This window comes from Chaetodon trifascialis, chromosome 7 (assembly GCF_039877785.1).
Source record: "Chaetodon trifascialis isolate fChaTrf1 chromosome 7, fChaTrf1.hap1, whole genome shotgun sequence".
NCBI lineage: Eukaryota > Metazoa > Chordata > Actinopteri > Chaetodontiformes > Chaetodontidae > Chaetodon > Chaetodon trifascialis.
The window spans coordinates 22,436,991-22,453,336 of record NC_092062.1 but is presented as its reverse complement, the minus strand read 5'-3'; the positions used below and the strand labels follow the sequence as shown (position 1 = coordinate 22,453,336).

At 42.2% G+C, this 16,346-nt stretch overlaps 2 protein-coding genes across 2 annotated transcripts in view; both read right to left on the bottom strand.

Moving 5' to 3' along the window:
• The window catches only part of apoc1 (apolipoprotein C-I), a 351,086-nt gene that overhangs the window by 321,107 nt on the left and 13,633 nt on the right, over positions 1 to 16,346 (bottom strand). The gene's annotated exons all lie outside the window — the stretch shown is intronic.
• On the bottom strand, positions 11,065 to 14,587 carry LOC139334191 (trypsinogen-like protein 3). The gene is made up of 5 exons (XM_070966950.1): positions 14,548 to 14,587; positions 14,319 to 14,457; positions 13,274 to 13,527; positions 11,379 to 11,515; positions 11,065 to 11,244 (listed from the first exon to the last, which is right to left on the bottom strand). The coding sequence occupies exons 1-5, from the start codon at positions 14,585 to 14,587 to the stop codon at positions 11,065 to 11,067; spliced, it is 750 nt and encodes a 249-aa protein (XP_070823051.1).

Genomic DNA, 16,346 nt, shown 5'->3' with positions numbered 1-16,346 from the left:
AAGATAATTGATAGAGAGACTTAAAGAGGCAGAGAAGAAAAAGGGATGGAGTGAACTGAAAATGGATTTAAAGGCAGGATAGGGAGGGGAGCGAATAGAAGGAGAAGATATACTACAGGAGGGCTTACCATCAGGATGAGAGGAAATGAAAGCAGTGATTGGTGACGAAGGACGAAAACAGAAGATGCCTTGTTAACATGTCATAAATCTGCATTGGCCCCTGGCTTTAAGCAAATGTGCTCTGAAGATATAAAACAGGTGATAAAACAGAGGGAGCAAGAGAAGGAGGACGAAGGAAGGGAGGTAAAGAGTGGAGGTGTGTAGCTGAGATAAAGAATGAAAGAGCCCTTATGTGATAAATGTGTTTATCTCCCTCAGTCCTAAGGTTTAATATCCTGTGTGGCCTGAATGTGTTTACTGTTTGGGTGCGATTATGAGAGACAGAACAGAGCGATGGTACCTGTGTGTGTATGTGTGTGTGTGTGTGCGTGTGTTACGCCTGTGTGTGAGCCTGCATTTATTTGCTGTATTTCTGAAATCTATCTCACGGCATGAAAGATTTGTTTCATTGATTGTATCTGCGAGTGTGCTATTAAGCCGGGTGGCGGCCGATCCCCCGCCGCCCGAGCTTCCGCGAGTGTGTGAGCGTGTGTCACTCATAGCCAGACTACCTGTGGGATGTTTGTTTATTAAGGCACAGCTTGGTGCGCTATAATTTTAATTGGTTCGGCTCGCTTTGTGTTGTGTCTGAGGGAATGAGAGGCAAATAGAACAGAGGGAGATCAGATTTCCAGCAGAGTTTATAAGCTAAAGAGTGTAAAATACAATAAGTATGTAGCATTGGTGTGTAGAGGCAAAAATGTAGTGGGAGATTTAGAGCTTTGTTTATGTGCATCACTCCCTCTGAGTTCATCATTGGAATGATGTGGTCAATCCAGAGGGGTCAAAGGTCACTTAAATTTTCCATGACAGGCTGAGGCCAACTCCAAGATCCAGTTAAACCCTTAGGAACACTATTTTTAACTACAACCATTCAAAGACAAACTCCAAAATGCTCTACCGAAACAAGTCCTGGTGATGTCCTTTCTCTTTGTGAACCATGTCATTATTTAGAAATTAAATCCATCATTAGCTTACATTCAAATGTAGATCAAATCTTCTGTGCAGTTTCAGTGGAGGGTGGGTGACAAACATCAGGGATAATCAGGTTTGAGTAAAGACTGGTAAAATCCCCAAATCCATCAACTGCTGCTTCCAACGTTCAACAATCACACAGCAGGAAATCCACCACAGAAGAAGAAGATAAGATTCCAGCTCCTCCACACACAATAGCAGCAATGTACCAGATCACAATGCAACTTACTGAAAAAAAGAACCACTCTCCTTTTGTAATGGGTTTCTGAGACTACATCACAAACAGCAGTTAAAGTAGCAGAAGGCCAAGTGTATAAAGGATAAGTAAAGGAAATCTATTGGGTTTTTGTTTACTTGCCAGTTGGTTGAAAAAAAAAAAGTGACAGCTTTTAGAGTTAGTAGCATTTAAGTGGCTGCAAACTTCTTCTGTTCTAAAAACTTTAGTTCAGCACTCAAAAACCAGGCTTCACCTGTGTGTTTCAATTACATTTAATTGACAGTGACATTATAAGCAAAGAACTCATTTGGCTGTGACTACTCCACCTGAAAAATGCTGGAACATGTAGTTTCACAAGTTTCAAGAACTGCTCTTATTATGAAAGTTGCATGAATACGAACATGCAATATACTGAAGTTTCAGTCATTGTGGTCATGCAACAAAACCCTAAAAAATGTGGTGTCTCTTTACATTGAAAGCACATCACAAAGCTCTATTGATTGTAAATAGTTTTAATTAATGTGTACCTGCACCAATAATGGGGTGAATGTTAAAGACTCATGGGACTGGTCATACTTGTGGAAACATGATGAGAAGCAGACGACCGTCAATCAGATTAACCATACTGCAATATCCTGTGATGAACTGCTACAAGGGCTCCTCCGTCTGCCTTCTGGATGATGGTCGTATACTGCGTGCTGTGGATGAATTTGTGTTTGTTTGCAGTCACACGCCATGAATGCTGGTTTTACAGCTAAAGGCAAAAAAATCTCCTGGGGCCCAAAAGAGAGAGAGAAAGAGAGAGAGAGGATCAGACAAGAAAGTCGGCGTTAAAAGCAGAGGAAAGAGGGAGAAGAGCCCGGAGGAGCTGAAGAGCAGCTGGTGAGTGCTGCTCCTTGGAGAACTTCTGTACATGCAACAGGCTCCTCCCATTGGCTAGCATTACAGCACAGCAGCTGCCTGGAGGATAAAACACACACACACACACACGCACGCACACACACACACACACACACACACACACACACACACACACACACACACACACACACACAAACGCTTATGTTTCTCATGATGATGCACACTCAGACACGCAGTATCCCCACATCACCACACACAGAGACTTAACACACACACACACACATCCCTCCTATGTGTGCGTGCACTTGTGTGTGTGTGTGTGTGTGTGTGCGTGTGTGTGTTAAACCAAGGCTCTTGAAATGGCATGCATACCTAGCAGCATGTTGGGTTTGTGTAGCGTAATGAAAGGGTAGCACATTCTTTCGCACTTGACCTTGTTGCCCAACTCTCACTGTAGAAAACACTATAAAACACAAACACACCTGCCCGAGGCGTAACACACAAACAGAGCCAAGAAAAACAGCGGTTGCGTTTACGTCATCCAACTGTACGCCGCTCCTTCACTCTGTCTGTCTGTCTCTGACTTCCATCACATATGCTCGCACACACTGTGAAGTGTGTTTGTTTCCCTTGTGTGTTGTAGCAGTAATGGCGGTGACAGTGAGAGCGACTTCCCAAGAGTACACCTGATAATTACTATCATATGCTCCACTGACTTACAAATGGAGCTTTCGCTATTATATCCTGTCCTCCTTTTCTGCTTTCGCTCACCCTCAGCCCTCCTGCTGTTGGGACAAACAGGATCTCATGTGTATCGCTTGTTTTGCTAAACAAGGGTGATGCACCCATAGGCCTTCTTTTATTCCTCATTTTTACTCCCGTTCCATTTCCAATCTCCTCCTTTGACCTCAGCTTCTATTCTATAGCCCTCATTCACTCCTGTGACCTCTACTACTTCCTTTACCTTAATGGAAAAAGAAAACTACAAGCTATCTGGTGATGAGAGAGCTCCACTTATTACGGAGCCAGAGGGGTCTTATCAAGCGGCTCTGCTCGCTAATAGAAAACACGACACAGCGTTTAGTCGCTGACAGCTGCTGCGCCAGTGGGCCTACCTGTGTCAAGGTTTTCCTCCTGCGTCGCCTCTTTCTGCGTGCGAAGAAGGAGCATTTCTCTCAGCCGCGTCCTTATCAGCTTATCCGACCTGTCCAGTTTATTTGATGCCGGATCAGAGCACATAGCTCTGCATCACCTCACACACACACACACACACACACACACACACACACACACACACACACAGATGAAGGAAAAAGGTATTTGTGTCTAAGAGAGAGAATTTGTACAAGATGTTTTGCAGATGCTCAACTACTATGAGTGTGTGTGTGTGTGTGTGTGTGTGTGTGTGTGTGTGTGTGTGTGTGTGTGTGTGTGTGTGTGTGGGTGTGGGTGTGGGTGTGGGTGTGGGTGGGTGGATGTGGGTGTGGGTGTGGGTGTGTGTAAGAGTAAATTATTTACTATCCTTGCTCTTCTTTGCACTGCCAGGCCATGTTTGCCTCTTACCACCCGGTTAGGTCCATACATACACATACATTTCCTCTCTGTACTCACTTGCTGCAACATTGACCTCTGTCCCGCCGTACAAAGCCACCTTAAATGCATTCAGAGAATCATAAGAAAGATTTCTGGTCCTCCGGTCACGACCTGTACTGTATGAAAGGCTGTGTGAGGGCGTGCTTCGTCTCTGAGCCACATGCTGCAGGGTAAGGGGCAGCATGGGTGGGGTAAGAGGGGCTAACATTCCTTACTAATTGCATGTGTTCTCCTCTCTCCCTTCCAGTATGTGTATTAGTGTGTGTGTGTGTGTGTGTGTGTGTGTATGTGTGTGTGTGTGTGTGTTTTATGTCTGTGTTTGTGCTTCGTGGTGCAGAATAGTTTGGAAAATTGCGTTTGTGATGTCGACCTTTGGCACACAGGGTCAGAGCCGGGGTTAGGTTTTATGTTTCAAAGGTTAGCTGTTATGCTACAGTAAGAGAGAGGTCAGGGGTCATATCGCGGGACATTTGTCCAACTGTGTACTTGGATGTGCTGTCTGTGTCTTGAAATGTAAAAAAATATATATTTCAAAATAATAATCCGTGACACTGCCCTCGTAAGCCGGTGTTAGTTTTGCTTCATTTGCTCTATTGGCGAAAGACGTAGCGCAATATTGATTCAATCTATGCTCAGCTCATAAAAGATTTTACATTCGCTGTTTCAGCCCGCAGGGGGCAAAGACCCGTTTTCCAAATAGATATCCTTTGCTGCGCAGGAAATGATCCATTGACCCTTGTGGCAGCAGTTTGTTTAAAATACATAGAAAAAGTTGGTTGATAGCAGTGACGGCGATCATTGCTGCACAGGTCTGGTTGATAATACAAAAAGATCCACAGAAAACGGCATCTTAAGCAGTGTAGATGTGCTAGTGCATATGTTTGAGACACAAATTATCAACTTATAAAGTCCTAATCATCAACCAGAATAATGATTTGAGTTGTTTTTGAGTGTGGTGTGCTCTTTTTCCACTTAATTCAAAGTTACATTTTAACAAACAGCTTTTTTTTATTGTACTTTTGACAAGAAGAAGCAGCAAAATCGTAACCTTAACCATAACATTTTGAGTATAAAAAAAAAAAAGACTGAATTTCATCTTAGAGGAATTACTTTTAGGAAAACTTCAATCCAAAATCAGATACTTCCCCAGTTTAAATAAGTGAAAACTGCTCTACTCCTACTCAGCCTCTATAATTGTATGTTATTAAAAGTTATTTACTCACCAAAAACCTCCAAATTCCCAGACTATTACTGCACTGACAAGTTGTGGTGGTTCTTCAAATTCAATTATAAGTCTCAGGAATAAAAACTCTGACATTAATGCTGGCATTCAAACCCTAAAAAAACCTCTCTGGCTCTTCTAAAGGTGGATACCTGTATGTCATCAGGGTTTTTTTTGATAGAAATCAATCGCTCAGTGCATAGAGGGAATCCTGCCATATGATTTATTGTGCGTTTCTCAGGCGTGAAGCAGGGAAAACTCGGCTACAAGAAGACCACTGAGATGAAATAAACTATGATCAGCCAGCCGTTCACCCAACATCGCTTTTGTTAAAAGTAACACTGTCTGTGGCATTTTCAGTATTCTGTGGATGACATTTTCCTGCAGGCGGGGAGTTTTCAGGTCTGCGCTGATACATGAGTCGACTTCTCTCCCCCTGTGTGACACACCTATCAGTGAGTCCCGGCTTATCTCAGGGGGGTTTGTCAGGCTTACCTGGTGTTAGCAATGGGACATCGCTCGCTGCTCGGGAATGTGTGTAAGTGTGTTACAGACTTAATGTCTGCGTGTGCGTGTATTGAGAATCCATGCATCGTACATTCCATACCGACTGTTCACTGCAATGAGCAGCTGTTAACCGCATTACGCACTGAGTATCTATTTGTGTAGGATCATTGGCTGCTATTTGTCTGTCTCCCTGAACTAAAGTGTGCCCTCAGGTGAAGCTTTCTCACTGCATTCCTCGCACACAAACACACACATCTTCTCAAACACTTTAAGACATGCTTGCACGCAGGAAACAACATGTTACGGTATGTAGCAGGAGTGTTAAGCAACCCGTAGGGATTACAGGCCTTCTAGAGAAAGATACACTGGAAAAATGAAAGGGTAAAGAGGGAGGGATGAAGCGGCATGTATCCATGGCAACAGTGCTGGTCCATGGTGTTTTTAGAGGAGTGTATGATGATTGCTGGGAAGGCAAATGGATTCCCTGTGGGGTCTACCTCTTTGTAGCTATGGCTGCTTTTTCAGAAAACCATTAGTGAAATGTACGTGTGTGTGTGTGTGTGTGTGTGTGGATGAGGAGGGCTTGATTTTGAGTGTGTGCGTGTGTGCGTGTGTGTTCTCTCTCTCCCCTCTGTGGAGGAGTTTTTGTGGCTCAAACGCACCTTCACTTCATTCGCTGATTGATTGCAAAAAATCAAGGTATGAACTGACAAAAGTAATCTTTGCAGGTTTTAAAGGAAGGTTTTTATTTTGTTTCCAAACTGGTGGTGCAATCGTGCCACCTGATGCCTTACAGACAGCTTGTCGTATGCTTATTGCCTCATAAATCCAAAGAAAGATTCCTCCAAAACGTCTGAAACACCTTCAGTGCAGCATTGGTATCAGGTACAGTCCAGCTCGGAAGAATCACATTTCCCCCGCAGGATAACTTTGATTATTTTAGGAAAATTGTATCTCCCCTTATTGGTTTTCTGGGAGAAATCTGTATCAGTATTAATCCTAGCTCTCGCTCTCTGTCAGTCGGATCTTCAAGGCATGTTCTAGAGTTTGTTTTGTTTGTTTGTCTGGGATGTGGCTTTGTATAGTGCTCTCTTAATACTCCCATAATATGTTTGTGTTCTGTTGTACTGCCTTTACTTTATAGAAAATTGAAGTTATTTAGGTGTAGCTCCTTGAATATGCAGACATTCAATAAAGATATGCATGATTTTGATCAAAACAAAACTCAAATTTACATATATATGAAAAACTCTGTGGATAGAATAAACTTTTTCATAATGTTCATTTCTATGGTCAAACTGTGTCACAGAAGGGTCGATATGGCTTTATGGTCATTTTTGTGTTGCAGCACTGAGTGAAGCGTTCAGTGTTCCCATTATTGTGTCCACCCCACTATATGTATGCACTCATGGCACTGCAATGCACTCTGTAACTGCATTTACTAAACAGCTTGTGTCCACCAAAGTGCGCATTCTCATTTAAATGCACAGCAATTTCCAATATGAATGCATAATGCATCCTCCACCTCCATCTCTTCCTGTCTCTCAAATGCACACCTAGTCTCAGAGGTGCGTGTGTGTGTGTGTGAGTGTGTGTGTGTGTGTGTGTGTGTGTGTGTGTGTGTGTGTGTGTGTGTCAGGGTTGGATTGTGCTGCAGGTGTGAGTGAACTCGCTGATCCACTGTAGCACTAACTATGATGGAGGGAGTGGGAGAAAAGTAGGGTAAAACTAAATGTGTGTGTGTGTGTGTGTGTGTGTGTGTGTGTGTGTGTGTGTGTGTGTGTGTGTGTGTGTGTGTGTGTGTGTGTGTGTGTGTGTGGTGGGGGGGTCATTATTCCATCAGTTTTAACATTATCACCATCCAGACACACACTGATAAACACATATCTCAACAAAACATGATTTAATCACTCATTCACTCGGCCTGCAGCCCCACACACCACATCACACATACATGAACAAATGCACACATGCACACACTGCCGCCTCTCAGTGAGCTCTTGTAGCTATTAGGCTAGTATCATTAAAGCTCTTCAGGCTAATTATCTCCCCTGATGAGCCACAGGTCTCAATGGGACGACGGAGAGAGATCCGGCATGATTGACTTGGCCTGTGCTATTCTCAGTGAGCCATTAGCCTAGTGAACAGAAACACACACGCACAATAGATACACCCCCCACACACACACACACATGCATAGACTTGTGCTAATGTAAGCCAACTTTCCATATTAATTTACATCTTTGTGAGAAGACCTGTCAGTTTTTAGGTAGAAAAAGTGTATGATGGAGGGATGAGTGTGACGGTGTGTGTGTGCAGTGTGCACTTTTTCTTTGTTTGTGCATTTGAGTGTGTGTTTGTCACTTTTCCTCTCTCATGAGCCAGGTGCCACAGGGGAATGCTGGGAATGTAAGCCGGCGATGAGTGATGGCGACAGTTTGCCAGAGAAACAGAGCAATGGAGGGAGATGGGAGAAAGGAGGGCGATGCCTTGCGTTTACTCCACAGATATTGTACCAACCACTGATAAGCACTGTCACACCCCAGGAAAAAGATTTCCCCCTATGGATCATCGTTCATTTTAATTCCCTCATTAATCAGTTCATGCCATGGTGTTTGGGCAATTTAGGATGATATTTGTTTTCAGTGTGGGCTGTGCATGCAAGCCTTAGTTATGCAAGCCAGAAGAGGGGGGAGGAGGAAGGGAGGACATTTAGAAATTGGGAAATAATTTACAGTATGTTGGCAGCAGGGAGTGAGGTAGGAAGGAAAGGAGCGGTGGTTAACCATTAATAAAGGTAAACTTATTGTATTTAACTGGGCTGACGGAGGATTTCCACAGTCGACCCACAATCTGGATTCTCTGGATGAGAAGAAAAGTAGCTTGGTGGGAGTCAGACTTGTGTCTAGAAGTTATTCCAGGGCATAAACATCCCTCTGACTGCCAAGGTCATCTTATCTTTACAACTTCTGATTGTGCCGGTCCATTAAATTCTGAGTGGGAGCTTCGGAAGGTGCTTCTGACCTCTACAGGCCCCCCAAAAAATGAGGTGTCATTTTGATATCATCTGTCTTGCTGCAGAAAACACACACCTATGCTGTTTATCCATGAGTGTATCTGTCCCCAGCTAATCTCACATACTGCTGGACCCATCAGATTGATGGTTTTTGTACACGTTTATGCAGTGATTCACAATTTTTTTAAAAATCCAGTGATCCCCTGACTTTTCCTCTAGCGCCATCACATTGACGTTTGTGATTTTGATTGAACTGTCTCAACAACTATTGGAGCCTGGTGCAGTGCGCCAATCATGATCTGCTCAGGATGAATTTTAATAACTTTGATGATCCCTTAACTTTTCTTCTAGTTCCAATTTAGTACTTAGATTTGTATTTTGTGGCTAATTAGCAATTGTTAGCATGCTGAACTAAGATCTAAACTTATTAAACTTATAAACTCTTCGCTGTGAGCATTAGCATTGAGCACAAAGCACAAGTGTCCCACAAAGCCTCTAGCCTGACTGTCAACATCATATATCTCTGTTTAACCTTACCAAATATCTCTGACTCACATTATTTGCAGAGGAAATGAAAGGTTGAATTCCAGCTAGAAATTACAGGGAGGAAATGGGCTGTGGTGTTTGCAGAAGCACATGAGATAACCTGTTTCAATTACCAGGGAGTTCAGGTGGAATTTATTATGGAGATGCTTTGTATCTCCAAAGCAGCCCGGTAAAACCAGGAACCACGCCCTCTTTGGAGGCAGGTAGACCACATACGACAAGCCATAACAAACTGCAGATCATTTGGGATTCAGTATACAAAGAGACCAAGAAGGTATCTGAGGGGAAATCCCACAAGATTTCAGGGTTGTTGTTCTGGGTATCCTGTCTGAGGGAATAAGTGAAGTATCATATCTATTACAAAAAGCTAGTAATTACCGACACAGCAGCAATTACATTAAATTGCTGTCAGTTAAATGCCCCAGAATTATAAACAATGGCTATCCAAATTGAGAGAAAAACAAACACAAACAGTGGCGCTTAAAACCCACACCAATTAATATCACACTGCTTTCTAAAGTGACATCCCAGTTACCAAAGTCAGCCCCTCAGTTTGCCTTCACTCTCCCGCTGAGGTGGGAGGAGATGGGGTGAGGAGCGGGAGAGAAATGCTGAGAACAGATGGCGGAGTGGCCCCTATGTTCAGCTGCTGGGTGATTATGGACACAGCTGTCAGTCACTTTTCGTGTATGTGTGTGTGTGTGTGTGTGTGTATGTGTATGGGGGGTTGTGCACATGTGAATTTGATTGTGCACGTATGCAGTGTCTGTGCTTTGTGTGTGCGCCTGCCTATAACTCCCCCATGTGCCCTCCTGTTCCTTTGTACTCAGCGTGTCCTGGTTATATTAGATCCATGCGTTTATTGCTAGAACATATTCTTGCGAACATACTGGTGTCATGGCAGCGCTCAGATCTCAGATCAGAGTTCACACAAATATAGAATGCAAGATTCACCTGTCCACATCGTCCTGATGTCTGTCTTCTCTTTCTGTCCTCTCTGTTTGGGACTTCAGCGAAAGGAGTTTCTTTATGATTGGGCTTCACCCCCATCTAGTGGTGCTTCACATTAATGCTGCTCACCCTTTGTTGTGGGAGCATTTGCTGGCTGCAAAATCATTTGATTTCACTGTGATACATGAACAGAAATGAAGTGTTTTATTAAAGTGACCCTTCTATTATTTGCAAAATGCCAGCTACCCTTGTAATCAAAAAGGCTAGTTTGCTGTTATTGACATATCTTGACCAAGTTACTTAAAAATGGCATTTCAAATGATCAAACCTGATTTTTTTTTCCATTTAAAGGCAGCAGAACCAGCTGTAAGCACAACCTTGACATTAGTATTATCTTATCAAATTGATATGGCGGACTTAAAGAGTTGCCTATCCAGTAAATGGAGCAACATCATAATTTATTTGGACTCCAGTTTCTGGTCACCTGATGAAAGCAAGTCTGACATTCACTCTCCTTTGAGGCAGATTAAGCGGTTTTAATGTTCACCATGGAGAGCAAAACAAACAGTTGCTGTCATATCTAATTCATCATCGTAGTCACATACACAGCAGTGTGTGTGAAATAATTATCTACCGTTAAAAAAAAAAAAAATCTGTGCTAATTAGCAGCAGCTATTAGCCAGCTGTGGAAATGGTTTTCTGAGGCAAATGAGGGAAAGGTGTACTAAAATTCATCAAGAAAACATGATTTCTGGAAACATGTGACATTTTATTTTTTGTTGTTGTATAAATCTACATTTTTGAGCTTTGATGAAGGATAGAAATGCAGCAGAGTCTGCTGCATAATGTCATTAACTTGTTTAATCTCACTTATGAAATGCAACACTGCTTTGTCTTACTTAACTGGATGAAAGAACAGACCCTAAACTTTGAGTTTTACTTCCCAGTTAAGTGGCCAGAGGCAGTGTTTGCAATGATGTTTAGAATTAATCTGTGAATGAGTGTCTCTCTGCTGCCTCATGTAGTCATCGGTGGCAACACAGTGGGTCTGTATTTGCTCATCACATTGCCTATCCAGTCATTGTACTCGCACAGCTTGGTGTAGACGGTGGGATAGGCTGGGTTCATGCAGCCATTTGCAAACCAATCCACGCCTTGCAGCATGCCACCACACACCATCACACTCCCACTGTCACTCTACAGTGGGACACAGGAAGGGAGGATGAGGACAGAGAGGCAGATGACAGGTCAGATTAAGCACCAGAACAGATGCAGACATGACAAATCCAGAGGTCTGATGCACAGTGGCTTTGGGTTGTGACCATGCTCACCAAGCAGTTATCCGTGTTTGCATGACCTGCGCAGACCATGCCCGGGCTCCAGGCCACATAGTCAGGGGACATCCTCAGACAAGTCTGGTCATCCAGAACAGGCACAGTTATGCACTTCAGTTGCTGAGGAGGCTCATCTGTGTCGAAGGAGGTGGGTTACTCTTATACATTCCATCTAAGTACATGTAACATAAGTACAATTTAGTCTTTGTGAAATATTCTGCACCACCACTCGTCAATCTGCCACTCATTTTTCGACAAAATGCTTCCTTCCTTCCCGACAGCTGGTCTATAGATTGCATCCCTTTTTTGTGCATTACCGGTCTTTACACCGGAGCATAGTCTAAACCTTGAGTAAGTACTATTTTCAAGGTCTACTTCTTTTAATTCATGTTGATCACTGACCTGGCATTTTGACAGCCAATTAGAAGCTGCTCTGATTAAAGAAAGCCATTTTTAGCCATTAATAAAACAGAGCGCTCATGCCTTGTTAGAGCTGCAATGACCAGAATATTAATGAGCATTTTAGCTGGGTTATATCCATCTGCTGATCAGAATCCAGCATTCCCTTGAGTCGTGGTGAAAATGTTAAATAATAGCCGCACATTCTGTATTTCTTTCTCTTTACCAAGCCATAAACGTCCGATAAATGTTTCATGCTGTAAAGTGACTGGTGCTACTTGATCCCTGTTGTCACTCCATGCACATAAATGCCAATAACCCTGCATTATTTCACTTGAACAGGAATAAAGCTGTGTAGTACTTGAAATGAAATTGTATTTGTTTGTGCTCTAAAACAAAAGATTTGGGTTTTCTTGTGATTTGACACACTGGTAGCTGATTTGAGTTTTCCTGTTTTTTTTGTGCTAGAGGTTAGCATGAGTTAGCAGTCTAAAGTGGAACTGTATGTTGTGTAGTCTTTTGTTATCACTAGTGCAGCCACAGAACAAAGAGAAGAAAGTTCAACAACAATTAGCAGAAAAAACTACAGCTCCCAATGCGCAGCAGCACAGGTACCTACATCACTGTAACCTGTCCTGTCAGCTGGAAAGGTTAGACATGATGCGATTGTGTGTAATTATTATGTTGTGGGACTTCATGCTTTGCAGAGATGAACAATTTTCCCCTGAAATACACAGCTGCCTCTCTCCTCCCGGCTATTTAAAGGGTCATTTCACCCAAATTAGATTAATGGCTTTTAATTTGTTGCTCACTGCATTTTAAAAGAAAATAAAGCATTTAACACATCTTTTCAGAATCAGTGCCTGATACAGTGGAGCTGAATAGATGACCCACATAATTAAACGTCTACAATTTTCATGGAAACTGTCCTGGCTGAACTGGTGAAATTTGCATTTCTGTTGCATTGGGAGGAATGAGACTCCACCAGTGGTAGGAAGTAACCTAAGTACGTTTATTCAAATACTGTTCTTAAATACAATTTTGAGGTACTTGTACTTTAAATCCACTGTATACTACTTTATACTTTACTCGACTACATATTAGAGGGAAATATTGTACTTGTTTGCTTATTGTATTAGTTACATTACAGATTTAGATTATTGATTATTATTATTAATATAATCATCTAATATATTATGATGTCATATCACAAAGTACCATAAACTACCCAGTCATCCACCACCTTTGCCAGCTGCAATATTCTTACGCATAATGCATTTCGATTATGAATCACAAAATCTAAGAAAATTTAAAATAAAAGCTCTAGTTAGATCAGATATTCATGGAAAAACTGGAGTGAAAGTCTTGTCAGACAGAAAATACTTGTGGACTGGATTACAGAAGACTGGCTTTGTGGCAATTATACTAAATTCTAATGTGGTGACAAGTTAATGAGGTGCAAAAGCCACAGTAGCACCTTTAAATCCACTTACGTTGATTTGGGATGGTGGATCCCCAGCCGCTGACATAGCAGGTCTCTCCAGGCCGCGGGCAGCGACTGGGCAGAGGAATGGGCTGCACGTACTTGGTGAAGTGGGCGGGTGAGGCCAGGCGGACCATCGAGAGGCTGTGGTGAGGTGAGCGGTATGGACTGTGATTTATTACATTAGCAACACGGATGTGCTGCTCTGTGCCCTCCTCCACAGTCACGTCATGTTCCCCAAGAGATGCAATGGCGTTGTTGGATCTGCAAGGACAGGGGAAGAGGGACGGTAATTTATTCATCTCAGGCAGACCTTTCAGGCCTGAGGCAGAGAGAGGCCCATGACCGAGGAACAGTAAGCCTTAATCAGACGTGCACAGCAGGTTAATGAATGTGGTTTAATTAAGGAGGAACACAAGTTCAATTTGCAGCAGTTCTGGCAACAATGCCAGGACTTCCTTACACCCAGGAACAGCATTATGACCAAGTTAAATACTTAAACACATCTCTACATGCTTGGCTGATTGGCTCGTCCAATTCTGACATATTCTCTTGACATAATTTATCTAAGATGTTTAAATGGTAGAAACAGCTGACAAAAATGTCTGACCTATTCATGAATCACTTGTGTGGGGGGCAATAAATATAATTACAAAGCTTTCTGCTTTTAATTTTGTCAGGCAAAATGACAGCAGAGGAGCTGAAGACTGAAGGTCATGCTGAAGAGGCTGCAGCAACTGAATTAAAGGTACAAAATTATGCAGAATTTGAATAATACATGGTTGAATTCTACAATGGCAAATACATCAAGCACCTCAGCCAGGTTTTACCCAGCTCAAACGTGATTTTACTGCTGATATTTTGGGGAAATTGGATCTGGACTAAATTATGGTGCTGCAATTAAGATGAAAACAGCCTACTGCTTAACCAAAGCAAATGCAATATTTCACATTTAAGGTCTTGGTTTGAATGACTCTGACAAAGAAATATCACAACACAGTGGAAAAGGACACAAAAAAAAATAATACTTTTAATTCACAGACGCTCATACTTACCTGAGTCCACATTGAAAGGAGGTTACTATCCACCAATCGTTAATAAGAACTCCACTGCAGGAGCCTTCACCATGCAAGTAGACCTGCCAGGGTCTGGAGTGAGGCTGGCACACCCTGTCATCCTTAATGGGAGACGCTCCTGTAACGTACCAATAAGACCAAAGAGAAAGTAAATGTCTATTCAAATATTAATTCATTTTGTTTTTAGCATAACATGGTAAACATCTACCTGCAAGCCCTAAAGCAACCACCAGAAGGAGAAGTTTCATGCTGCGTAGTTGTGGTTTCTGTATTGTTCTTCTGCAGCTCTGATTGAGCCTCTTTATACCTGCATGCTTTTTAGAGGGCGATGGGAGGAACAGTCTGATTTATTACTACCCAGGATCATTTTCAGTTCAGCTGTAACCTTTATGATGACCTTATCAGGGAAATTGCTAACATCTTTGCGCAACAATACGTTCAGTTGGAGAGATACACCTTGTTTACAGTAACCTTTCCTTTCATTTCTGAGCAAAGGGAGGCCCTTATGAAAAGACATTGTTCAAAAGTTCTACATCCCATTTGCAGTTTTTGTAATTGAAAACAACGCAAAGATATCAAATGTTGAAACTGAGCAATTTCATTGCTTTGGAAAATTGTATCCTCATTTAGAATTTGATGCCAGCAACAGAAAAAGAACCTGGTGGAAAATCTCACAATTAATTAACTTAACTGGCAACAGGTTAGTAACATGATTGGCTCTAGAAAGAGCATCACAGAGAGGCTTTCTGAAGTAAAGATGGGGAGGGGTGTGCCGCCCTGCGACAGACTGTGCTGGCAAATAGTGCACCAAGTTATGAGTTACATTTCTCAACATAAAATTGCAAAGAATTTGCAGATGTCATTGTGTACATTACATAATTTCAATAGAAGTTTTAAGAGAATCTGAAGAAATCTCTGCACACAAGGGACAAGGCCAAAAACCAATACTGGATGGCCTTGATCTTTGGACCCTTAGACAGCAATGCATTGAAAACAGACACGTTTCTGTGGTGGACATCACTGCATGGGCTCAGAAACACTTCCAAAAACCACTGTACACAGTTCTTCCCTGCATCCACAAATGCAAGCTGAAACTCGACCATGAAAAGAGGAAACCATATACAAACCGTATAAAATCCAGATCCAGAAACAACGCTGCCTTCTCAGGTCTTGAGCTCATTTACTCGTAGACGGAAGAGAAATGCAACACTGTCCTGTGGCCTGACGAGTTAAAATGTGGAAATCATGGACGCCATGTCCTCTGGACTGAAGAGGAGAGGGAACAAAAGCCATCATCCATGATGGTATGGGGGTGCACATTAGTGCACATGGGATGGGTAATCTGCCCATTTGTGAAGTAACCATTCATGCTGAACCATATATACTGGTTTTCGAGGAATGTATGCTGACAAGTAGATGACATCTACTTGTCAGCAAGACAATGTCTTTACATGTATTACGACAGCATGGCTCCATACTAAAAGAGTCCGGGTGCTAAACTGGCCTGGGTGACTTGTCACCCGTTGAAATGTATAAAACATTAGATATGACAGAGAAGACCCTGAACTCCTGAATGCAGCAGAGTGTTAAACCGGACCCTGCCCCAACTTTTTTCAAAAATGATGAAATTTCTCAGTTTTAACATTTGATCTTTGTGCTATTTTCAGTTAAATATGGGTTTGTCTATGTTTAAGTGTTTTACAAATCCTCATATTGTGTTTCCTTTAACATTTAACACAGTGCCCCAACTTTGGGAACATGGTTGTAGATGGAAGATCAGCAAAGAGCTGCTGTGCACAGTTTTTGGTTAATATTAAACCCATTTTTATGGTTAAATTGTGCTAAGTGCCCTCTAAAATGAACAATGGTGTCAATGATAAATGAACAAGGCTTTAGTAGTATTACAAGAAGTGATATTAAAGGAGATAAGAGCGGAGATGTTATGCACACTGCTGTTCATAAAGTTAAAATTTTACCATCATGCAACTTTAAAAGGCTAGTCTTTAA